General features: G+C 42.3%; 1 protein-coding gene and 1 long non-coding RNA gene across 4 annotated transcripts in view; one reads left to right on the top strand and one right to left on the bottom strand.

Annotated features, from left to right (window-relative positions):
- TSGA10 (testis specific 10) overlaps positions 1–25,463 on the bottom strand; it is a 360,446-nt gene that overhangs the window by 117,201 nt on the left and 217,782 nt on the right. For all 3 annotated transcript variants that reach the window (XM_069204318.1, XM_069204316.1, XM_069204317.1), the window contains exon 12: positions 7,593–7,648. In XM_069204318.1, the coding sequence (XP_069060419.1) occupies positions 7,593–7,648 (56 nt within the window). The remainder of the gene's footprint in view (positions 1–7,592; positions 7,649–25,463) is intronic.
- The window catches only part of LOC138250014 (uncharacterized), a 115,181-nt gene that overhangs the window by 83,445 nt on the left and 6,273 nt on the right, over positions 1–25,463 (top strand). The window lies entirely within an intron of this gene.

Below are 25,463 nucleotides of genomic sequence, written 5' to 3'. Positions count from 1 at the left end.
TTTAGGGCAAGAAACACAGCTAATAATTCTAATGATTTATGTGTAGCTGTTTCTGTTTGACATCTCATTGCCCTTGAATATTGTGATTGTTTAGGTGAGCTCCCCAACCAATCATTGATGCATCTGTTGTGATTATGGTCTGAGGCACAGGGTCTTGAAACGACTGCCCCTTTATTAAATTGCTGTGATTTCACCATTGAAGGGACATATGTGTTTGGCGGATTAACAACACTAGATCTTAAAGTTGACCGTGTGCCTGTGACCATTGTTGTGCAAGGCACTGTTGTAAGGGCCTCATGTTTAATCTTGCATGTAGGACTATTGGTATGCAAGATGCCATAATTCCTAAGATTTTCATGACAAATCTTACAGTGTATTGTCGATTTGGTTGTATAAGTAGAATTAGATTTTGAAAAGCTTGTATCCTTTGTGTATTTGGATATGCTAGAGCTAGTTGAGTATTTAGGATAGCACCTAAATACGGCTGTACTTGTGCTGGTAGAAGGTGTGACTTTTGGTAGTTTATAGAAAATCCTAGCGTGTGCAGTGTTTCTATCACGTAACGTGTATGGTTTTGGCATTGTATACGATTGCTTGATTTTATTAGCCAATCGTCTAGATATGGAAAGACATGGATGTGTTGTCTTCTTAGGTATGCTGCTACTACTGCTAAGCACTTTGTGAACACCCTTGGAGCTGTTGTTATGCCGAAAGGTAACACTTTGAACTGGTAGTGTTTTTCTTGTATGACAAACCTGAGGTATTTTCTGTGAGCTGTGTGGATGGGTATGTGGAAATACGCATCTTTGAGGTCTAGGGCTGTCATAAAATCTTGTTTTTGTAGCAGTGGGAAAACATCTTGCAGAGTTACCATGTGAAAATATTCTGATAGGATGTAAAAATTGAGGGGCCTGTTGAGACTGTGGAACTAATTCTATTGCTTGTTTGAGTAATAGAGATTGAACCTCTTGTTGTAACAGAACTGTATGTTCTGGGGATAACGTGTGATATCTTGGTGGAATATTTGGAGGAGTGTTTATCAATTCTAGGCAATAGCCATTGCGGATAATTGATAACACCCAGTTGTTTGTGGTGATATTTTGCCAATATGCGTGGAACTGCTGTAGTCTTCCCCCCACAGGAGATGTGTGGAGTGGAAGGGAGTAAAGGAAGTCACTGTTGTGGTTGTGTTGCTGGTTGTTTAGAGGTTTGGCATTTACCTCTATTTCTAGAGTATTGTCCTATGCATGTTCCTCTAAACCCACCTCGCTGGTACTGGGTTGATATGTTTGTTTTGTTTGTGAAGTTAGTGCCTCAGAGGATTGTGGTCTAAAACCTCCTCGAAACTGAGGCTTACGAAATGACCTGCTATATTGTGTAGTATACAGAACACCCATTGTCTTTGCTGTATCGGAGTCTTTTTGCAATTTTTCTATTGTAGTGTCCACTTCTGGGCCAAAGAGGTGTTTCTTATCAAAAGGCATGTTTAACACAGCCTGTTGGATTTCTGGTTCAAAACCAGAGGAGCACAGCCATGCATGTCTTCTAATGGTAATTGCTGTGTTCACGCTCCTTGCAGCTGTATCAGCCACATCAAGGGCAGATCTTATCTGGTTGTTACTGATAGCTTGCGTTCCTCTACTACTCGTTGTGCCCGCTTTTGGTGTTCTTTTGGGAGATGCTGTATGATATCCTGCATCTCATCCCAATGAGCTCTATCATAACGGGCTAGTAGTGCCTGAGAATTTGCTATCCTCCACTGATTTGCTGCTTGGGGCGCAACTGTTTTTCCTGCAGAGTCAAATTTCCTGCTCTCTTTATCAGGAGGGGGTGCATCTCCTGAAGACTGGCTATTTGCCCTCTTTCGTGCAGCACTAACCACCACTGAATCAGGAGGCACCTGATGGGTAATATAACCAGGGTCAGAGGGTGCAGGCTTATATTTCTTTTCTATTCTAGGTGTGATTATTCTGGATTTCACAGGCTCATTAAAAATTTGGTCTGCATGTTTTACCATGCCTGGTAACATTGGGAGGCATTGGTACCTAGAATGTGTTGAGGATATTGTGTTAAACTAAAAATATTCCTCCAATGGTTCAGTGTGCATTGTTACCCCATGGTAAGCTGCAGCCCTGGCTATGACCTGATTGTATACTGTGGTATCTTCAGGTGGAGATGGTATAGATGGGTAGGTATCTGGGTCGTTATCTGGGATGGGATCAGGATCATAAAGGTCCCATGGATCTACAATGTCTTCTTGTGAATCAAAAGAATGTGTTGGAGAAGGCATTGGAGGAGGGCTGGTGTGAGGAGAGGTAGATAGGTGTGGGGAATGAGGAGGAGAAGACTGAGGAGATACTGGCTTCTCTTTTTGCTTTGGCACTTTAGCTGGGGGCTGTGCAGTGTCTAGTTCTTCTTGGAATGCCAGCTTTCTCTTTGTCTTTAGAGAAGGTGCCGTAATAATTCTCCCCGTCTCTTTATGGATGTGTATCCTAGATTGTCTCTCAACCATAACTTGTAGAATGGGCTCAATGTCTGACTCTTCCTCAGAAGCTTTATGGCTTTTTCGTACTTTTTTGGAAAGTCCTTACTTCTCTGTATAACATGTCTTTTTCGGTTCCGAAGTTTGTTGCTTTTTCGGTATGGAAAATGTTGTGGAAGGTCTCGGCTCCGAAACTGCCTTTCTAATTTTCGACTCCGAAATTTGCTGTTTTTTGCTGGAGTCCGAAATGGAGCCCTTCATAGTCTTTGTCGACTCCAAAGTAGTTGGAGGTGTGGCCTTTTTCTGTGCCAAACCCGAAGGTCGGTCACCGACAGTCTTTTTTCGGGCCGAACCATGGCCTTCCGGCAGTGGTGTACCCAAGGCCTTATGATGTTTCTTGTGTGGGGGTGCAAGGGCAGACGTACTCACATGCTGGCTGGCTGTGATGGGTCTGTCGTCTTCGGATTCCGGCTCAGAGTCTGTGTCTCGGATAGAGACTGTTGTTTGCGCCTGCTCCTCTTCGGTGACGTCGAGATGTTCACTGCTCTTCTACGCCATTTCCAGCCTTCTTGCTCTTCGTCTCTAAGAGTCTTTTTTGATCGAAACGATCAACAGGCCTCCCAGTTTTCCTCCCAGTGGTCTGGAGAAAGGCAAAGGTTACAAACCAAATGCTGGTCTGTGTATGGGTACTTGTCTTGGCACCGAGGGCAGAATCGGAATGGAGTCCGATCCATCAGGCTCTCCATGCGGTCGGCCCGAATAGGCCCGAGTTGGGCGCGCGCTCCGAAGGGCGACAAAGTGGTTTTCCGACCATACTACTGGTTCGATGCTTGATGGAGAACGGGATCGAGACAATACCGACGAAAGGGAAGGTTTTCTAAAGTTTTCCGAATTGAAATCTCGGAGCGAGAGGAAACACGTCCGAACCCGACGGCGGAAAGAAAACAATCTAACAATGGAGTCGATGACCATGCGCAATGGAACTGAGAGAAGGAGTCACTCGATCCCGTGACTCTAAAAGACTTCTTCAAAGAAAAACAACTTGTAACACTCCGAGCCCAACACTAGATATCGGAATCGATATACATAGCATGTGTATCTGCAGATACACATGCCATCGAACATATATATATATATATATATGAATGTGTGTGTGTGTGTGTGTGTGTGTGTGTGTGCGCGCGTGTGTGTGTGGGGTTACACTTGAAGTGGTGTATAGTGAGATGCTCCTCATAACTAATGGTGGCAACTAATGGTAGGCGTACAAGGTTTTCAAATAAAGCTGAGGTAAGCGGCTTCTCACCCTATTTTTATTACACAGAAAACAATGCCGCAATAGTGACAACCAAACAGCCAACATCACTGTCATAGTCCTGACTCTTGTAGATTGGTGCTGCAATGCTATTATTCTGTCAACACTGAATGAAACTGAGGTCTTCAAACTTTGTTAAAGCTTTACAACTCATGTGAAATTATACAATGTGGCAGAGTCCAGTTTTGAGGTATGGTTTGAGGTATGGTCTCTAACTTGATTGACCAACATGTCAGTAAAAGGGCTTAAAAGGGTGTTAAGACCTTTATGTGGTGCAAGCTGCATGTTAACTTTGCAACCACATCCAAGTAGTCAAGTGTACCTACCAAGACGGAGATAAGCCACAAATCATATAACAAATAAAGTACTCTATCACATTGTTGAATGTCACACATCCATTGTGTTTTTTAAAGCTTGAGAAAGTTTGTGCAGCGGAAAAAACAACATGTAGGCTGTCTTGTGGAATGACTGAATGAATAATACCAACTAATACAGAATAAAGAGGCTAAAGCATACAGAATTAGGATCATCTTCTCACCTCTTCTGTGGTTCAGATACATTCACAAATCAATTTAATTAACATATTACTATTATTGTGTGATGCTTTATTACATCATATATAGTTCCTACCCCTCTTACTGTAGAGCTGTTTGAAACTTCGCTAGAAGGTCACGTATAACTTCTTTGCGCTTAGTGCTAAAGGCTTCCTATTAAACATAGTTGTTTACGATGACCTGTTAAGGCCTAAGTTAAGGTTTTTAAAATGGTTCTTTATTGGTTTTATGTATAAATATTTGTCACAAAGATGTAAAGGCAACGTAGAGCATTTCACGCTTTCAGTAGCTCCATTAGTAAGTTGGTTCAAAGTATCATTCACAAAAGCCATTTATAATAAATTGATGTTAATTCCTTTGTGGAAAAAGAGCCTAACTGTAAGTAAAAACAGTCCCCAAAGAAACTCAGAGAAGCATATTTGTATCCTAAGTTAGGGTTAATGTTCATGCGAGCATCAAAAAGTGGTCCAAACAAGACATCACATGAAAGACTGCAAGCCACAAAACAGAAAGAGGACCAGTAGTAAAATAACCTCTTTAATACAATGCATGATTTAATACTGGCCCAATGTGAATCTCCCAACACAACTATAATGCAACTTTTAAGTCTCTGATGTACCATCAACCCTTTTACACAGCAACACTGCACTAGAAATGGCGATTGCTTGTGTTCACTACTGGGAGAACATGCTCCACTTCACTACACTGGTGCCAGTCAAGCATTTATTTGCACAACTGTCCTACTTTTATTTAGACAGTGCTCACACCTCTCAGTTTGTTTGTGGACTGTGGGATGGCATGACAGTTGCTATGGGACTATGTTTTTGAAGAAAAGGATGGCGGGACAATAGCTATGAGTATTTTACGCGTAGTATTGCATTCAATTGTGTATTTACATGTTTGGTGTCAAAACTGCAAACCACAATGCTACAAAAATATTGTAAAATGGAGCTGTGCACCACTAAATAATTTGTAAACCTTTATCCCACTTAACTTTGTTTTTATGTTACTGTGAAGCCACTAAAGTACACTGAATTTTACAAATTGGTAACACATAGTAAACCATGACTGGATTAAATGAAAGTATACACTGTGATACATACATCTCAATTACCCAAGTGAGAGTGTGACTTCCACAAAAATTAAAGGGATGGTGGCTGCTGTGTCGTGGGTAGGCTGTGATGGGAACTTGTGATTAAGAAACCAGCAGCCACCAACAGAGGGTGGTGATGAAACAGCATAAAACGAGGTCCTTTCACTCCTGAAACAGCAATCTAGGACGTTGACATCTCAGCAGTTGCAAATACTAAATACATATTTCAGTTCACAGAATAGATCGGTTCTTGTCATCTGGAGTGATGTTACCTGTGGCACCCAATAGTGTAAGGAAATGTGTTCAGATAGCCAGCTAACCTAAATGAAGAGTCTTGCTAGTGATGTCTAATCTTCCTTGGTTGCATTACTTGAGTGTTAGGTTAAGGTAAAAGTCAAGCAGTGATCTGCTTAAAATATGTTGGTAGCTTTTTGAAACCTGGTGATTAGGCTCCACACTTTTCTCTCCGGTACGATTTTTTTCTATAATTTATAGGTCTTAGGGCCTAGTGCACCTCGTGCTATAATCTAGGCAGAGTCCTACTCTTGAGGGCTGGGTGCCAGGTAGGCACGCTCATAGGTCTTGAGGCCCACGAAGATTGCTGTGGCTGGGTGGTCTTGGACCACTATCTAGGAAGCTAGTCCTTAATACCAAATAAAGATCTCTCTATACTACCCCAGAGCACAGATGTCACAAGTACAATGTAGAGTTAAGCACTGCAGGCACAGGATCATCCCATACTCTTGCATGAAAACTGACCTAGGCTGAAAAATATTGATTGTTCCCCGTCCTCCTTTCCATCAAATGACACTCCATTCGTATCCTCTACCTGTCTCACTCTGCCTGAGTGTAATCTGCTCTGTTGCTTGTCTGTCTGCCCAACTCTCCATTATTGTATTTCTGCAAGGCTAATCCCAATAATCTACAATAACCACTGGACTGCCCACTAACCTGAGTTTCCTGAGTAGCACTACCTGCCACAAAATGCTTCAACGCCTTGTCATGGGTAGTAGGCACTATATAAAAGCAATTACAATACATTTCTCTGCTTTTTATTCCAATTAACTGACTAGGAAGTGAGAGGTGTTGGAGTAGGGATGAACCACAGCCAACCACTATGGATGTAGATGTGGCTGATCTCATAGACACTTCTGACTCGCTAATAGTAGATTTAGGAATACATTTCCTTTTGCACTGACCAAAGACATGAAAGAAGTGCCTGGAATAAAGTAAGCAGCAGTCACCAAAGGAAGCTGCTCAAAGTGGGGCCTACATGGAATCCCATGCGGTCGGGCAGGAAGGAGCCTGCTGGTGAATATTAGTAGTTTCAAAGGAATGAAGCGATCAATTCAATAAACAGGGTCTCACAATCGTGGAGGGTGGTACAGTGACTATTTCTTTCTGAGGTAGAACGAGGCTCCAGGAGTACCCCTTAATCCTGACCCAAAGGCTGAAAACACCAGGGGCAGGAAAGGGAAAATGTAGGTACCTATGGGTCTAGCTCCTCCAGATGTCTACTCTTGCTTGGTGATGTGCTCTTTGGCACCTAGGCTTTGTTAGATGTGGCGTAAAACTTAATTCACTTAAATGTGCAAGCTTTTTAACAGCAACATTTTGTGTGGCTTAAATTTTGTTCATGAATGTTCATCCTTTTTTTTGGCATCCTGTGAAGGAGCTCATGGTGCCCATATAATAGGGCCTACTATATGCCCTCAGTTGTGACTGTCAATGACCTTTACTCCTTTCCAGGAAGCTATGTGGGGTTGCAGTCATGCTCCAATATTCCATTGATTGTTCAGAACAAGAAAACTCTTAAATATGGTAAGAACCAATCAAACAAAATCCGTACATATGTAGAAATGACATGTATGAAAACTCCCTGCTATACAAATAAAAGTGAATCACTGCAGAACACGAGCGCAATGGAGAAGAAGAATCTTTAACCGTGATTTACTACAAATTTAATTTTACATCAGATCAAAAAAGCAAGGGGCAATTTCTCTGCCTAAACCAGAAACACAGATCGCACAGACACTCCAACGTATAGCAACTCCCAATATGCAAAATACTTTAATTTGCCAAAATGTATATTTGTCGTTGGATTTTGCCTTCCTTTACCACGTTTATTTAACATTATCAAGTGGAACTTACCTTGAAGCATTTTCCAGCTCTGCAACTGTGTCCCTTAAATTTGAAACTGTTTTCTCCTTGAAAATAAATAGGAAGACAGAAAACCATTAAAACAGCTAATATAGTTGGTTAAAAACAGAAATGGTTATAATTAGAGGTAAATCTTCAGAATTATACAACTATTATGCTTGTGTGCACACCAGTTAGAAAAGTAACCCTTGTACCATAAATACGGTTCTGCATATCTCAATTCTTGTCTTTCTAATATCTGACATCAAACATTGGCAGCTCTCAATCTTTCTTACAGCAGCCTAATAGACATACGACTTTAGACAAATGCCATGTGAATATCTAGCTTTTCTGTGTTGGCAGTAATTAAGTTTTGCTTGTGCTTATCTACTGAATGAAGTCAGGGTAAATGAAATCATGTAGGTACATGTACTGTTCGGCAGTGTGTGGGTACTGTCTCTGCGTGGAGCTGGGATGAGGATTTGTTTTAAATGTCCATCACAGTGGTTTATCAATCATGACATAATGCATACCAAATTTCCAATAAATCTACATTTATACTTGTTGAGCCTAGATACAATGAAACACTTCCATGGATGATGACATTAATCATTTTACAAGGTTTCCCAGACACAGATTTCAAGCGCTATAAAACGGTGAGCGAACGTAAACAGCAACATCTTACTTCATAAACAATTTAACATTTTCTGTTTGTATACCGTCCGTATGGTTTAGAATCACTTTAAAATGACTTTCCATAGTAAACTGACGACGGGGATGAATGGACCCCATCCACAGGCGTGCGGGGTATGTGACGGTATTTACAACAGTAAGGACTCATTACGCGTTCCCTGTTACATTGCAATCAGTCATAAGCACTTGTTTACGCGTGGGTTGCAATTACAAGTGGTGTGATGTTTGCTGCACCCAGTAATTACCAGGTATTATAAAAAGTGGACCACTTGTTAAATTTAACAGAGGGAAAAGGCTCGTTTTTCACCGAGACAAGAGGATTTTGGTGTCAGATTTATCCCTGTGATAATTATCACATCAAAACAGCAGCACATTTGAAATGGGAGCCTAGGACGTCTTATTCTGCAATTATTACCTACGTTGTTTACACATCAAACCTCTAATTACAGAGAAAAAAAGATCTTGAGGCAGAGGCAAAGAGATATATTTTGTAAGTTGCTTATCCATTATTTGGAGGGCCATTTAAAATCCTGGCGACTTCGTTTGGATGACTCCCTTCCTACCAGCAGACAATAAAAACAAACCAGAACAAAAGAAGCGTAAGTTGAATAGGATCCAGCTTCGGCCTTACTCCAAACACAATAAGATTGTGCTCTTGGGCCAGTGCTTAATTTGTAAATAAATACGTGCCGGTGCTCAAAGCTCTCCTCTTAAACACGCGGCTGCTGTATTTAAATGTGCGAACACGGAATACAGAGGCAGCTTGATCCTGAAGCCATCTCGGTCCTTTTTAATCCATTTATAGCCACTACCTTCGCTTCAGCTCACCTCTTGTAACTTTCTGCTTTCTCCCTTTGTGATGCTTTTTTGTTTTTCTTTTCCTCCGTCTTTCCCATATGTGTCTTTCGCTCGCAGTAAATGCTTGAGGAAGAAAAAGAAGTACCGGTCCTCAAAAATAAGTGCCGGTGGCCCGCACCAGAAACCACCGGCTCAAATTAAGCACTGTCCTAGGTTAACTAGTAATGAATGTCTCAGAGCTGGCTAAAATGGAATGGGCTTAATACAGAATTCATTATCTTTGTGACAACTGCAATATTTAGCCAAACCTCCCCTTCTTTGTCATTCACCATTATGTTCGAATACATCCCCGTCCTGGTGCCCAAGGTAGAAAAAGCAATTCGAGTCTACCTTGACAACTTCCTCTTCATGGGATCACAAATCTCTGTGTGAGCAGAAACACGTTTTCAGTTTGAACGATTGAAACTCACCATGACTCTCAGTCAGCTTTTGTAGTCATTCGTTCCTAATCAGGGAACAGTCAAATCTCAGTTGGATAAGTTATTATATCCAGGAACCTGTAGAGGTCTCATTACTGAACTGCATCCTGCCCACAAAGCAGGGCTTCGTCTGGTGAGGGTCTTTAGGACACGTGGTTTCATTGTTTTAACTAGAGGCAAGCTAGCACTGGAGTCCAGAATTCATTGCAGTTCTCGTGATATCATACGCAGACTTCCACGTGCTCTGTGTCTAAGGGCCAGATGTAGCAAAAAAATATTTTGCGAGTTGCAAATTGCGAGTGACAGCGACTCGCAATTTGCAACTCGCAAAATATTATGCAGAAAGGTGTCTCAGACACCTTCTGCGACGCGCTATGGGGTCGCAAAGACCCACCTCATGAATATTAATGAGGTGGGTCGCAGTTTGCGACCCCATAGCGAGTCAAAGCACTCACAGGGATGGTGGCCTGCTGGAGACAGCAGACCACCATGTCTGTGACTGCTTTTAAATAAAGCAGTTTTTTTTTTCTTTTTGCAGCCCGTTTTCCTTAAAGGAAAACGAGCTGCAAAATGAAAAACTTCCGAAACCATTTAGTTTCGTTTTTTTCAGAGTAGGCAGTGGTCCAAGGAACACCCCTTCCTATTGGCGAGTCGCAGCCTCAAATTGCGAGTCGGTACCGACTCGCAATTTGAGGTTGTGCATCGCGTTAAGCCTTTTGCGCGTCGCAAACTGCGTTTTTCGCAGTTTGCGACGTGCAAAAGGTTTCCTACATCTGGCCCTAAGAAACTATCCAAGCATGAGCAGAAAACAGATCTTTTTCAACTCCTCTGGCTTTTTTTCCTCACACCAAAATCTTGAGAAAAATCTTGTCTGTATTAAGCGCTGAAGGTTCTTTTACCAGTAAGGTGCAGATGCAAATACTCAAATTAAGAATTTTCTACAATTTGATTCCTAACCCAATGTCAATAGGAAAAACAGATCAGTACATGACCCACTAGACACTTGGTCCAGCATGTTAAAATAACGGAAAATGTGCACATGTTTTCGATAGAACTCGGTGCAGTGAAGGCAGGCCTACTGATTTAGGAAACCGTTTGATTGAAAGGAATCTATTAGCATTTGGACAATATCAACAGAGAGGATGCCTGATAAGTGAAGTTATAAAAGCCGGTGCAACACATATAAAGAGGTGTTATAACATGTCTACAGGAGGGAGCTCGGGTGACACTGCGATAAAATGAGAGATGATGAAAATACTGGAGGTAATTGTTCTAAACTTAATAATTTGAGACGCCTGGTCTCTTTTATTGAATTTGCTGTGATGCAGTATTTTCGAGGTGATGTTTTATATTGAAAGATAAAAATCAATAACAGTAAATGTCATCTGATCAGCGTACAATGTAAGGAGTGCAACGTTATTTTATTTCGTTAGTTGCGCTGGCGTTTAATGATTTTTTCAAAAGACTTTGGGGGTTATTACAACTTTGGAGGAGGTGTTAATCCGTCCCAAAAGTGACGGATATACCACCAGCCGTATTACGAGTCCATTATATCCTATGGAACTCGTAATACGGCTGGTGGTATATCCGTCACATTTGGGACGGATTAACACCTCCTCCAAAGTTGTAATAACCCTCTTTGTGTTTCTGTTGGTGCGTCAATGTGGGATTCGTCTGTATTCGTAAATGATTAGTATGTGTTTCAAATCGTGGATCTTCATGATTTCTTCCCTTGCTGATGTGCTCGTGTCTATAAGCTGGTCTCCTACACTGCCTGCTGTGTGCGCTGCTTCTTTGGTGAGGAGTATGTGAGGACAGTTACTGCAAAATACCGAAGAAAGCAGAGCACACTCCTAATACTGTTTCTATACTTCTCTAATAGTGTTTCTGTACGTATAACAGACAACAGAAAAACACCACCACAGGACAGAGAAAGAGGGATCCGAGAATTGCCTGTTAGAAAACAATTCAGTCTTGTACTATACTCCCTCAACTTCCCTACCTGTCACAGGTTACACTGTATAATAACACATATAAAAATGTAGTGCCTATATGAATTCTGTAGGCCAAAGATGTCAGGCGATTAACGTAAGCGTCCTCTGGTGTATTCGATGATTTGGTATAAAGTGATTCATCACACTCAACCACGTCCACTGGGTATCACCATCCTCCAATCGTGATGCCATTTCACACTGTGCCACTACAAGCCCCGAAGTTACCACTTTCTTGTAATTTTTTTTTTTTCCATGTCCAAACAGAGCCATAGTAGGGGGTTCAACTTCAGTATCCACACCACCACACTTGACTGGACCAGTTATGTGTCCCTATCCCCAAAAAACAAACTTCCTACTACTTAGGAGAGTAGGAATAAATGTGCGAGTTACAAGATACTACCAAGGCACTGTATGCCTTACAAAAGGAAAGATTGAGGGAATAATCAATGACTTTCTGCAAGATTTGTTTCCTTGTACACAATTGCTAGAGGAAAGTGATACACTGGAGAAGAACATCATGACAAAAGACAAAAACAATTAGACGGAGGGCTGTCCATCTGCAAATAGAGGAATGTGTTAGGGGCTGGGTTGTTGATTGACTGGGGTGTACACCTTAGTCAAGCAGCAACCACAATCCTAGTCAGGGTAAGTGTCAGGCAAACCCTATGTTAACCTGTGCTAACCCTCTAGTAGCTTGGCACAGAGCAGTCCGGCTTAACTTAGAGGAAAGGTGTAAAGATTTTGTGCAACACTTCAAACTGTAAAACAGTGAAAACACCACACAAAAAGATTCCACACCAGGTTAGAAAAATAACTCTGATTTTAATAAATAAAGCAAGATCAAAACGACAAAATTCCAATAAGCAGAACTTGAGTTATACATTTTTAAAGCTTAAACTGTAAAATAGTGTTTAAAAGCCAAAAGCGCCAACCAGGGATATCTGGTCAAACATTGCACCCTGCTGTCTAAGTAGTCCAGGGCCTACCTTAGGGGTGACTTATAGGTATAAAAAGGGAAGGCTTGGGCCTGGCAAAACATTATTTTGCCAGGTCGGCTTGGCGGTGTAAACTGAACTTACAGGCTCTGCAATGGCAGGCTTGAGACAAGGTTAAAGGGCTACTTAGGTGGGTAGCACAATCAGTGCTGCAGGCCCACAAGTAGCATTTAATTTAGATTTCTTTAGTGATAAATTCTTATGGGGGATTCCCTTGAGAAGAAAACCTTATGTATATCAAATATTTTTAGAGTGATGAGTGGGTGTGTGTGGTTTGATTGTAGTTGAATGATAGTTGCCGGGCAAGGGAGTATGATATTTAGGTCCTGTGTATCAGAGTATTATATAATGTATTATGTCTTAAATTATAATTTTGAATATGAATAATAAAAACAACTCTGGTAACATCAGAATTCATCTTGTTTCATAATAAAAGTATTTTCAATTTATTTTGTATTCTTGACCGACTGTCTACATAATTATAGTGTGGGATTATTTTTGTAGGACCTACTTGGAGGTGGGTTGGTTCTTTGTTTCTGATTTATTGTCCTTGTCCCACCCCTATATTTGTTGTTTTCAGGGAACCCTTGTGGTATTACCTAGTAAAGTGCACTACTTGTGCCCGGGGCCTGTCAATTATACAATATATATATTATGTCTTCATATTTGAGTACCACAATATTCAAAACCTAATCTTGATAATATATAGTTTTCATAATGCATGAATACCTTCCACATATGATGAATCCAACATTCCTATAGGGGGCTACCCATTTTGCCATAGTCCAAACTACACAGATCTTGCCAAAGAGAAGGAAGACTCTTGCAACAATGTCAAGCCAGTGTTGTGCCGAAGTGCGTTTCAGTGCTAAGTGACCTTAAGGTCACTCACCTTCCTAATGGCGCACAACATCCCAGAGATTTTAAAAAACACACAAGGGAGTCTGTGGTCCTAATGCTGAACACGTCTCAAACTGCATCTTGTTTGTTTTATCATCTTGCAGGCATCTGTTGTGTGTCAACTAATTGTAAGAAATCTTTCGAATACGGTCTACATTGTTCTTCAGATCTAGAAAAAAATAAATTTAGGGATCGCAAACTGTGAAAACCATTTTAAGACGCAGTGGCACTTGAGTTTTATGTGTCTATGCCCAGTCCCCGAATCAAGTGTGTACCATTTCCCTGCACTTTACTAAGGACTTATAAGTAAATTAAATATGCCAACTGGAGATAAGCCAATGCTATCATGTTTAGGGGAGAGAGCACAAGTACTTTAGTACTGTTTAGCTTTAGTAAAGTGCACAGAGTCCTAAAGCGAGCAAAAACGAGGTCAGAAAAGTGAAGGAGGTAAGCAAAAAGTTGGGAGGAAGACCTCCCAAAGGCTGCCAGGTCTAACAGGCAACAATATTTGTCAACATCTTATCTGGAGGTAACTGGAAATAGAGACTGTCCAACACCACAATGGCAGTGACTGCAGTCTACAAGCCAGCAGTAGAAAAGATGGGGTGCAAAACCAAGCAGAGATTCGAGACTCCACCATGGTTGGGAGAACAAAGATGAAGGCAACCGTATCGGAGTGGTGTAGAAATAGGAAGAATTATTTGTAATGTCTAAACTGGAAGATGTTCTCACCCTGAAGTCAGAGAAACCATAGAAGCCCTTAGGGCAGAGTCAGATTTCTTTGCAAGTAGTTCTATATAGATATCCAACAGAAACACTCTTTTCCAACTTTCTCACATGTGTAGCTAGGGTTTTTCTCTTTCTGGACAGACAACATTTCTTGGATATAGTCATTTATCGTTTACACCTGTTGTGTAAAGAGCTGAACAGTGAGGCTGTGCAGCTCCTCTGATTTCCCATATGCTTTGTCCACTTCTGCATAAGGTCTGGCTTCACAGCAAATCTGTCGATAGACCCCATGTGATCAACAGAAAGGAACTTTCAGAGTACTAGTGAGAGAGGGGCTTGGGGTCCGCCCACATAATGGTTCCCCTGAGTACAGGATTTCATTGGACCACAGCTGTATGATTTCATTGGACCAAAGCTGTAGTGCACTTTGTGGCTTGTCGCAAAACCTAGACTAAGTACAACAGGACTGAGTTGGCTATGGTGGCAAAGCAATGACCATGACTATGGGCTTGATCTGTTTATTAAGTAATGTTACAATAAGAGCCGTAAGTGTGATATATTTAATGTGAAAAGCATATGTTAACATCAGTCCATTTAAGGGTGGGTTGTTACTATTCTGTATGTAGGCCTGCAGAGAAGGATTCCGTTACAGGGAATCTCAAACATCGCAGTAGTGAGCGAGGGTTTTGGTGTTGATTCTCCCCTGTGACAACACACAGGCATGGAAAATATGCATTGTGAGAATGCTTGCCTGGCCCTCATAGGAGAACAGCATTTTCCTACTACAATTTTGTAAACCTTTGTAATTTTATGACTGTGTTGATTGTTTGCCTTATAGGAAAACTTATGCTTAAAACAGTAGGTAGGAGTTGGTTACAGCGAAAAACTACAGACTTGATTGGTGCACTGGAAAAATTATGTCAAATACCACAGGTGTGACCTGCTTATTTTGCAAAGTTATGATAAGGGCAGTAGACCGGGCATATGTGTTGTGATAAACAAGAGAACAGTGAATGAAACCCTGAGCAGAAATCTGTGCAGACATTTCCAGGCTCTCTCCCTCCTCCTAGGCTGGTGTGGGGCAGGTGCAGATTTGGGGTCTGAGGGGGTTGGGTCTGTGAGGGTCTGAAGATGAAGATAACTGCACAGACAGACAGGGTGTCCTTCCTCCCCTGCTGCAGGCTGGACACAGAGGGAGAGGCATGTGATGAATGTGTTAAATTTAAAATGGCCCAACAAGGAACAGCTGTAGGATTATATCCAGTAAGGACAATGGAGGATTTACCTCCTGATTTGAAAGAAATTGAACCCAGAAGGATGAGATTTTACAGGAAAAGTAATCGGACTAATCAAGTGTCGAACTAGTCTCAATCGCAGTGAAGCCCAACACAGTGTATTAAGAACATCACCATATAATGTGACTTCAGAAACAGTGGCTGGAAAAACAGCAGTAATTGAGGACATGTTGAGGAAAGGGATTTTGAAGAAATTGTTGGAAGCCCATGCCATTCTCTGATCATGGGCTCACAGAGGCATAATGGTAAAAATTAGATTGTGCAAGATCTTAAAAAAGAATCTTGAGCCTCTGCGGATGCCTTGCAGATTAGTTCTTGTGCAATGTTTCAATGACCTACATGTGACATTAGTTGCACGAGAAGCTTGCAGGCAGGATATGACTGCTTTGCTGATGACCCAGCTGAGACTGGACATTAGGTGTCTCTGAGTAAACTGCAATACTCGTCATAATAAGCTTTATTTGACAATTAAATAATAAATGCACACAAAGAATAAAGACGTATAAAACAAACATTCTAATATGACAGCCAAAGCATTGCAGCATACGGAAGTTTAGATACATCAAGAAAATACATGGGGAAAAAAAACTGTATTCTACTAACACAGCAATGGCCCAACATATGAACAAAAGCAGTACACTAGCTCATAAGTGATAAAAATCTAAAACACGGGCATATACTAACCATGACTTTGGTTTAAAAAGACAATTCATCACTGACCAACATACATAAAAAAAGTTGACGCCAATAATCACAGTTGTTTTCAAGGGGTGTTTTTACAGCTTTGGTTCTGATAATCCAAATCCGCCCCATGAACTTAGCAACAGCACATACATAGGAAAGTTTGGGATCTGCTTGAAGAATTCTAAGCACAGTCCAGCTGCTACAAGTCCCCAATAATCTGCAAATAGGTTTGATCCATTTCTTGCAGGCAACAATATAGCCTGAACATGCAGAGAAAATGTGACCAATCAAATCTGTACAGTTCTTGCAGAATGGACACAGAAGATCGCTATTTGTGACCCATTTTTTAGTAAACATTTTTAGAGGAAGGGTACCTACCCTGAATTGAAAGTATAGTTTACAATCTAAGGGAGCAGTAATGGCATCCCAATAGGGCTCAAAATGGCCATCACATTGAAAATCCCAAAACTTTCCTGTTAGGGATGAAGTGACAGTCAGTTGAGCTTCAGACTGCCTGACCCAGAACCAATAATGTTTTTTATCATCAGTGCTGTCAGACATTTTGCAGATGATGGATCGTCCCATAAAGATCGCAGGCCAATAGATATGAAATGCTTTTTAATCTGAAGAAGCAACGTCATTTTATTAGATGTATTGGCCTCCATCACGTCTTTTAGGGCAAGATTAAGACCATAACCTTCGCCAGAACAACAGCCTGACTTTATCAGCCTGGCTCTATCAGCTAATGTGTTCATGCCCAGTTCAAGCAGCAAAGGCACCAACGGAGTACTACCAGGGAGACCAGCTAAACTACTCAAGGACTTGTTTTCAGAATTTGCGAGAGAAGATAGATTAATAAAACCCCACAGTTCAAAACCATAAACACAGAATTTGGTACTTTGGCATCATAAATTTGTAAAGCGGGGCAATAGGTTTTAAAAACAGAGAGCTGTGCTCTTTGATTATGGCACCCAAAATCTGTTTGTGTTTTGTGGTAATTAAATCAACCTGTGGTTTTCTTGCAGGGGTCAGGGATAAAGATGCACCCAAATATGTAAATACATCTACCCTTTCAAGTGGTATGTCCCCAGCTCAAGTATGCCCTTAAGCAACTTTTGCTCAATGAGAACCATAAACTTGGTCTTTACAGAATTGATCTCAAGTATGCAGGCTTTGAACTGAAGTAGGGTTCGGTGAAGCCCGCTAGGTGTCTTAGAGATAAACAAAGTGTCGTCCGCAAACAATAAGATAGGTATTTTAGTACCAGCCAGGGTAGAGGCATCACTGGGGACACCAGAAAGAATGGACAGACAGAAAGTAAACAAAGTCACTAAGAATTAAAAAAACATAAGGCAGGAGCTAAATCACAACCTTGGCGTACCCCCTTAAGAATGGGGAAGGGTTCAGTCAGTATTCCCTGATTACCTCCATCGAACCTGAGCATAATTGCCCTTGTGCAATTGAATTAACACTCTCAGCAGGTTCAAAGGCATACCCATAAGAGAAAGAACCTGCCACAATTACTTTCGGGGGAACAGATCAAAGGCTGATTTGAGATCGACAAGGGCAACATATAAACTGCCTCCACCTATCTCCACCGTCCTCCAATATAATCACAGAAATTGGAAAACCTGGATAGTAGTACTAGTTTTCCTATGGAACCCAGCTAGGTAGGGGGACAGGACATCATTATCATCAATCCATTCATGGATCCGACCCAGAAGAAGGCATGGAAACATTTTCTGTACATGATCAATTAAATATATTGGTCTATAGTTGCCAGGCAATGATTTGTCTCCTTTCTTGTATATTGGGATTACTTCACCTCCCTTCCAGGATTCTGGTATTGAGGCTCCACTGATGATGGCATTTGCAAGGAGGAAAATATACCTAGACCAGTTATCCCTATCGTATAGCAACACATCAGCTGGTATGCACTGAGGTCCAGGGGCCCTAGCTCTGGTTATAGCGTCCATGGCAGGTGTAACATCTGCTAGACCAAAGGAAAGTTCCGAAGCAGGAGTTGTCAATACATAGGACTTCCACTGCATCATCGACTGGAAAGTTAAGGTAGTTAGAAGAATATAAGGCTAAGGAATGCTCAACCCAAACCGAGGGAGCTATGTGGTTGTGAGAGGCAGATGAACGGCCCTCCACACCCCACTTAACAAGGGACCAAAATTTGGAAGAGTCTTTAAGCGAGCAAGCCAAACGCGATTCCTGCCACCTCCCTTACTCCCATGCCCTTTTTGCATGGAGCTGAGCCGCTTTATATGACTTTGTTGCTAAATGAAGCCGGGAAATGTCTTTAGACTCCCAGCTGCCAGCAAGAACGCCTGCGCTCCATGTTGAACCAGGCTTTAACTCTACTAGATTTTCCACAAGATTTAATAAGGGGAACTCTAAAGTAACTTAGGATTTTTCCCAAAAAGGTATTATGAATGCTAGTAATAACCTGCATTATCTTGGCACCAAAAAAACCTGCATCCATCTCAACTAGGCATGATTGTAAGTCAGCACCAATTGCATTCAAGGCTTCTCTATAAATTGAGACCATTTAAGATGATGTGTGTCATTAGCAGAAAGGATATCCCTGGTACTAACAACACTTTGGTATTTGTTTCCTAGCTTGGACCAGAGGGACTCCATTATCAGGCACAATGGGTTATTATCACTTTCAACCCTGGTCTTAACAATCATGTCCTTAAGATGCAGCCAAAGATGGAGATCAATTAGGATGTAATCTATACGACTAATATGGGACGAATTGACAAAAGTACTAGCCCCCCTCTATCAGATTTGGTTCTCCCATTTGCAGGTCTCACCCCAAATTCTAGTGAAAGTGATTTTAGCTAAAGGGCAGCCTCTGGCCAATTGCATATCAGGGATAAATCAAGTTGTGGAATACCCCAGGGGTCATCCTCTCCCGCTTCTACACTAGCATCATCGTTATCTAGGGGCTCAAACATGGTGTTAAAATTCCCTGCTATTATTAAGTATGATTCACAACAATATTTACCCAGAAGCTCCTCTAACATTAAGACAGCTGGTGATCTAAGACCTCCTTGGACCTCTCTAGCATGGGCATTATAGATGTTGATGGATCTTTAGTTGCCTGTCGCAATTCAAGCAGTTATAATATTTGGACAATTGGTGTGAAGTTGTTTGATTATAGAATTCAAACTAGATTGGGTCCATAATGTAAGGCCTCAGGCTGGCCTCCTGGCATGGACACATCTAGCAGGAATCCAAAAATTCAGGTAGCCAGGTTGGAAAACTGGTTTCAAAGTCCAGGTTTCCTGCAACAAGCAGCTGTCAGACAGCTTGATAAAATCATTCCAATCTGGGGAAAAATTTTATGGTTTTATTCCGGCCACGTTCCAAGAAATTATTGAAAATGTACCTGTGTCCTGAATGAGAGTAGGTGACAGACAGAGTGCATCTGTGGCTCTAGTGTCGCTGTTCGGCAAAATACTGTGAGGGAGAATAGAGCCTAACAATGGGACATCTTTGGGTTGACCACTATGACCGGGCGGGACAGAATCATCAGTTGGCGAGAAAGGATGGTTAGGGGAGCTAGGAGCCATACACCGGTTATTATTAACCCTATGTGAAAGAGCATCTAAGAAAGATAGTTTGATATTAGGCAGTAGTTGTCAATTTACCGCCCTAATGGGTGATTCTTCTACAAGGCGAGGAGGGGATATACACCCTTCTTTAGGGTGGTTTATATCGTGACACCTGTACTTAAAGCAAATATTTGTATCAAACAGAGTAGATGTCCACTAAATTGTCTACTAACTCTCTGCTAGGAAGGATCAACTTGATGGTATCATAGTTAGAGCCAGATTGCATATTCCTAAAGGCTCCCAAGATATCCTCTCTAATAATGGAGTGACGGCATCTCATCTTGCAAATCCAATAGATCGATTTATTTATTAATGTGTCCTCCCCTTCTTTATGATGAACTTGCTTACGTTTAGGAACATTAACCATGAAAATTGAGCATCACGGTGTGTATTGAGGAGACCCAACTTTGGAGTGGCACTGCTAATAAAAGGTGCTGGAATGCTCCTATTGTGACCGAACTCCTCCCTAATTTCAGAAGTAGAATGCATGGGACATATGGAACGCGCTGTCTGAGCCATCTTTGTGTTGCTCTGTCCTCCCACCCTCCTAGCTGTCTGTTTTGCTTTCACTAATGACCGAGCTGACAAAAATCTCTGGAATGCACTTCTTAGTTTAAAGAAGACATTTATTATTACTTCACCATGAGGTTCCTGAAAAAGGAGATTAGTAGGTCAGAGGCACACGTTTAAAAATAGTCACAGCAATGAAAGGAAAATATATCAAAGTGATTCTCAACTGCAATGTACACAGCAAATATATGTGATTATATTATAGCATAATTGCAAAGCAAAGAATAAAGTCAAAAGTCATCACCGTAGGGCCTGCCAATGCTCTTCATCTTTCTCATGCCAGCAAGTTGATGACCCCTGTTCAACTCCGAGGAAGAGATTTCCACCCTCACGGGAAAATGTCAGGCATTTGACGTCCAATCCTGACTGAAGTCTCGGAAATTCCCCTCGCTGCTGCCCAGGGACACCTTTTATAGCTTAAACAATCATGGAAAAAAGCCTTCTAAAAGGCCCTTCCCTCTCAGATGTAAATATTCAAAACATGCTGGCTACTGTAGGTCAGAGTTGGAAGAAACAGAGTTGAAAATTGGCCAAGATTTCAAGGCTCCTTCTTCCAAGGCCAACTTCTCCCCTGCACTAAAGAAAAACACATAAATATGCACTTCCTTATCATGCTATCGTGTTCGGTAAGAGAAAATACGAAAAACACAAGCTTAGTTTACCATGTGGAAAAACACAGCTCATCTGCAATGTCTAACGCCACGATAAAGCCAATAGGCAGCTAAACTGAATACAAAATGTAATCTGCAACTGGTGAACATTGAACAACTAATATGCACAGTGGTGAAACACAAAGTCAGTGGTCAAACATACTTATTTTCACTACACTGTCTCAGACAGTTTTGACACAAATCTGTGATCATCTGTAAAAGAAGACCTGTCAGGCTCAAGGGGTTTGGGGTCCCTGCTCAGTGGGAGGTTTTTGTGATTGTGTGTGGTGCTCGTGGCTCTGCTGGTATTAGTATTGATTTAACAAAGTGGAAAGGCATAATACCACAGTTTTAAGACCCCAACACCTAGTTCCTGAGTTCTACGATCTGTTATGCTAGATGGGCTAAATCACCTGTGGCAGTAGATTCAAAGAGTTTATCTTTAAGGTGGTGAAAACTGTGGGTCCGTATTAGCCATGTCAGTGAGTGGGAGAAATCCGTTACTACACAGGATCGTGTATGTGTGTACAGCCAATCTTTAGTTAGTCGATAAGTCAGTTACATTACTTATACCTGGGGCAGTCAAGTCTTGGGCTTGAAATGGCTCAATAGCTCATTAGCTTGTGTTTCTCTAGTGAGGCTGTTAAAGTAACTATTTATGTTTTGGGCATCATGCTTACATTTTTGAGCTGATCTTGGGTTTCCTTTCCTAATTCTTTTGGTTTGGGGATGGTGCTCAAGTTGTGAGCGAGAGCAGTTCCATTTGTGCCCTTTGAGATTGCCCCCAGTTCGACTTGAGATGGCGCGTCTGTGCCATTTAGTGACTCCACTTCCTCAATCAAGAGATCGATCCCCTTAAGTGTACAATTATGTGGTTTAATGGAGCTTTTTAAGTGTTTAGCAGTGCCCTGAACTAAATCTGCTGCTTTACATTCGCCTATTATGAGTGCGGTACACCTTAATTCAAATGTTACAATGTTAAAATGTTGCTTTTTAGTTCCACAAATAAGAATCTAGATTTGCCAAATTGGTTGATACAATGTAAACAAATCAGGTAGAATACAAAAATCTTAGGGCAATGAGGCCTGCTATCTAAGTCCATGAAACAAGTTACATTATGACTAGCTTTAAGGGTGAGAAATAAAAGGACAATCTCAGCAGAAGTCACATACAATGCCTTGGCTGCCCAAGCCTGAAACCCTGACGGTTTGGCCAAGAGAGCGAGGGGGATGGAGGTGAGGGAGGGCGTAGCCCAGCCTCCTACAGGTTCTAACAGGTGAAGACGGGCCCGCCTTTCGCCCCTGGTGCGTCCAGCACCATAACACGCACAGGGTAAAGTGCCTTGGATTTAAGCACTGGCTGGCGTACTGGAAATGCGGCATGCAGCTCCTGCCACAAGGTGAGTTGAGGCCTGTAGTCCTGGCCCAGAGAAGAGGGTCCCGCGCAGCGGGGAAAATGCCTTGGATTCAATCGCCAGCACGCATGATGGAAATGTGGCGTGCGGCTCCTGCCACAAGGTGAGTTGGGGCCCGTAGTCCTGGCCCAGAAAAAAGCATCCTGCACAGTGGGGAAAGTGCCTTGGATTTAATTGCTGGTGGCGTGCTGGAAATATGGCGTGCGGCTCCTGCCGCAAGTTGAGTTGGGGCCCGTAGTCCTGGTCCCAAGAAGAGCATTGACTACTGTCAAAAAGAAGTCCAATACTTGGGACATAACATTGAGAAGGGAACAAGAAAGGTGTCCCAAGAAAGAGTAGAAACTGTATTTAAGATGAATACACCAAGAACACAGAGAAGTCGGGATATTCCTGTGCATGGTTGACTACTGCAGGCACTGGATACCAAACATTTCCCTAATGGCCAAGCCTTTACTGTGGATAACACAGAAGGATGTCTCTGATCCACTTCCATGGGACAAAAATTACTTGACTGCTTTGCTAGAGCTGAGAGAAAATCTCTGTCGTCCCCTGGCACTAGGAATGCCTGATTACAAAGAGATGTTCACATTGTTTTGCAGTGAGAGGGAGGGATGTTCTCTCTCAGGGCTTACTCAGATGTATGGAGATTCACGATGATCTGTGGCTTATTTTTCAATTACTCTTGACCCTGTAGCCACAAGGCTGCCTGGCTGCGCAAAAGCAGTTGCAGCATTTGGTGTCAGTATTGAGAGGTGTGGAAAATATGGTGATGGGACATCCCTTAACTTCTATGGTTCCTCACTCCATAGAAGTTCTGCTCACCCGAACCAAAACACAGTATATGACAAATAGCAGTCTTACAAAGTACGAACAACTGATACTTGTGCCTGAAAATGTAGAACAAAGGTGTTGTTGTACATTAAATCGGGCGACTCTTTTGCCAATTACGGAACCTTTGAATGATGATGCTGCTGAGCGATTTATGCACCAAGGCACGACCAGAAATAAAAGACGAACCTTTGGAAGACTAATCATGTAATTTTTGTGGATGGCTCGTTTCTGAAAAACAATGAGGGTAACCTGAGAGCAGCTTATGCTGTTTGTACAATTTCAGAGGTTGTGGAAGCTTAGTGGCTTCAAGTTGTTACCTCAACGCAAGTGGCAGAACTGTCTGCCCTTACAAGAGCTTGTAGCTTGTCAGCACAATTGAGAGTGGCCATGTTTACAGATAGACAGAATGGCTTTGGTGTTGTCCATGACTTTGGACAGTTATGGTCACAAAGAGGTTTTATTTTTTAAATTAAAGTATTTTTATTGAATTTTCAATTCACAATTACAAAGATAGTGAGGACATAAAATTAGCACATTATAAGAAGAATTATAAGTACACTGAATAAGAATTACAGCATCATATGGAAGGATGGTGTAAGTAAGGTCTTTCCGATGATTGAAGATGGGCAGTAGTGATGTGCTCCTCAGTGAAATTAACAATAAAAAGAATAAGGTTAGGAGAAGTAGACCTCCGAGTGGTGAGGTGGTGGGGGGTAAGGGGTTGTGCATATTGGGATGACAGGAAGGCCCAGCAACTAGGGTGAGCTTTTAGTAGGGGCATTGTTCAAGCCTGTGGTCAGAAACAGTGCAGCAAACTTCCTAACTGTGTTATGTGTGGGGCGAGAAGGGCTGGTGAGCGTGTTCTTGAGGCTGGGAGGAAGGAACAGCATTTGTTGTCATCTGATGGAAGTGTGCGAGCAGTGGAGCCTAGCGGAGGGAAATTGAGTTTTTACGTAGACGGTGCACCTCCTCGTATTGGAGGGTATCTTCCTCTGCTGCCCCCACTTGCGTACAGCACCGTGCGAAGCAGACACTGTGGCGGGGGAGCACCAGTCCATTGTCAGGGTGCGCTTTGTGATTAGGAGTGCTAAAGACCTGAAACGGGTCTGCTCTTGCTGTTGTTTAGTGCACCTGAAAATGCCTAGGGTGCGGGCCTTCCATGAGTCGAGGTCTGTAAGTTCCGCGACTGTTCGCATCGTCGAGTGAACAGAATGCGAGTAACTGTGGGGACGCAGAGAGGACTAGAGCATGTGACTGAAAACCGCCTCTTGAGCCGGGCAATGGGGACAGCCTGATTGTGTGTCTGGGAATAGATGGTATAAGCGTACTGCAGTGAGATATGCCCTGTGAAGGATAAAAAGCTGTATGTTTCTAAATCGGGAGCTGTGCAATACAAGCGTGGGAAATTGGAGAGCTGTGTCCAATTCTTTGTCTCAAAGTGCCCTTCTGAAATTGTCCTCCCACTGATGTCAGAGTGCAGACTGTGGGGCATGCATGAGTTCATGTGTTGCTCTATATAGCCACGTGATTAGGTGGTGGCCAGGTCCCATCAATAGGATGGAATGTAGCACCGGGTGTGTAGGGGGTGCCCCTTATGCTATTTCACAAAGCGTTCAACATGTGTGGACCAGTCATCCATGAAGAAAGAAATGCCCAGCAGGGAGGCCACTCTCCTCTGCCAACTGTGCAAAGGGGAGGAGACACCCCCCTCAGAAGAAGATCGCCTAGTCAGCAGTTGCAACTTTGTAAGGGTGCCCCGGCACCGGCCGGTGCCCCAGATAAGTGCGATGAGGAGAGTGTCCAACTCCGCAATGAAGGAGCGCAGCAATACAATTGGGAGGTTAACAAAGTTATAGAGTAAGCCTGGCAAGATAATAATTTCAGCCAGGGCTATCTTGCCAATGGGCGCTAGTGAAAGGAACTGCCAGAAACACATTTGAGATCGGGTTCCGCTTAAAAACCTGCTGTAGTTACCGTCAAAGAGGTCAGCAGTGAAGTGGTACAGGTGGATCCCCAGGTGTCAAACTGCCTGTGGGCATCAGTCACCGAGAGTCAGATCACCCTGGTGATTGTCTTGGGCATAATGGATAAACCCCTGATTTCATCCTCTTTACCCAGAGCCTGGTGGGAGAGGTAAGTCTTCCAGGATGCGCAGCATCGGGGTGAGGTCAACTGTGATATCTCAGATATATAAGAGCAGATCATTGGTACAGAGGGGCACC

Source organism: Pleurodeles waltl, chromosome 8, assembly GCF_031143425.1.
Source record: "Pleurodeles waltl isolate 20211129_DDA chromosome 8, aPleWal1.hap1.20221129, whole genome shotgun sequence".
NCBI classification, from domain to species: Eukaryota; Metazoa; Chordata; class Amphibia; order Caudata; family Salamandridae; genus Pleurodeles; species Pleurodeles waltl.
This window is presented reverse-complemented; position numbering and strand designations above follow the sequence as displayed.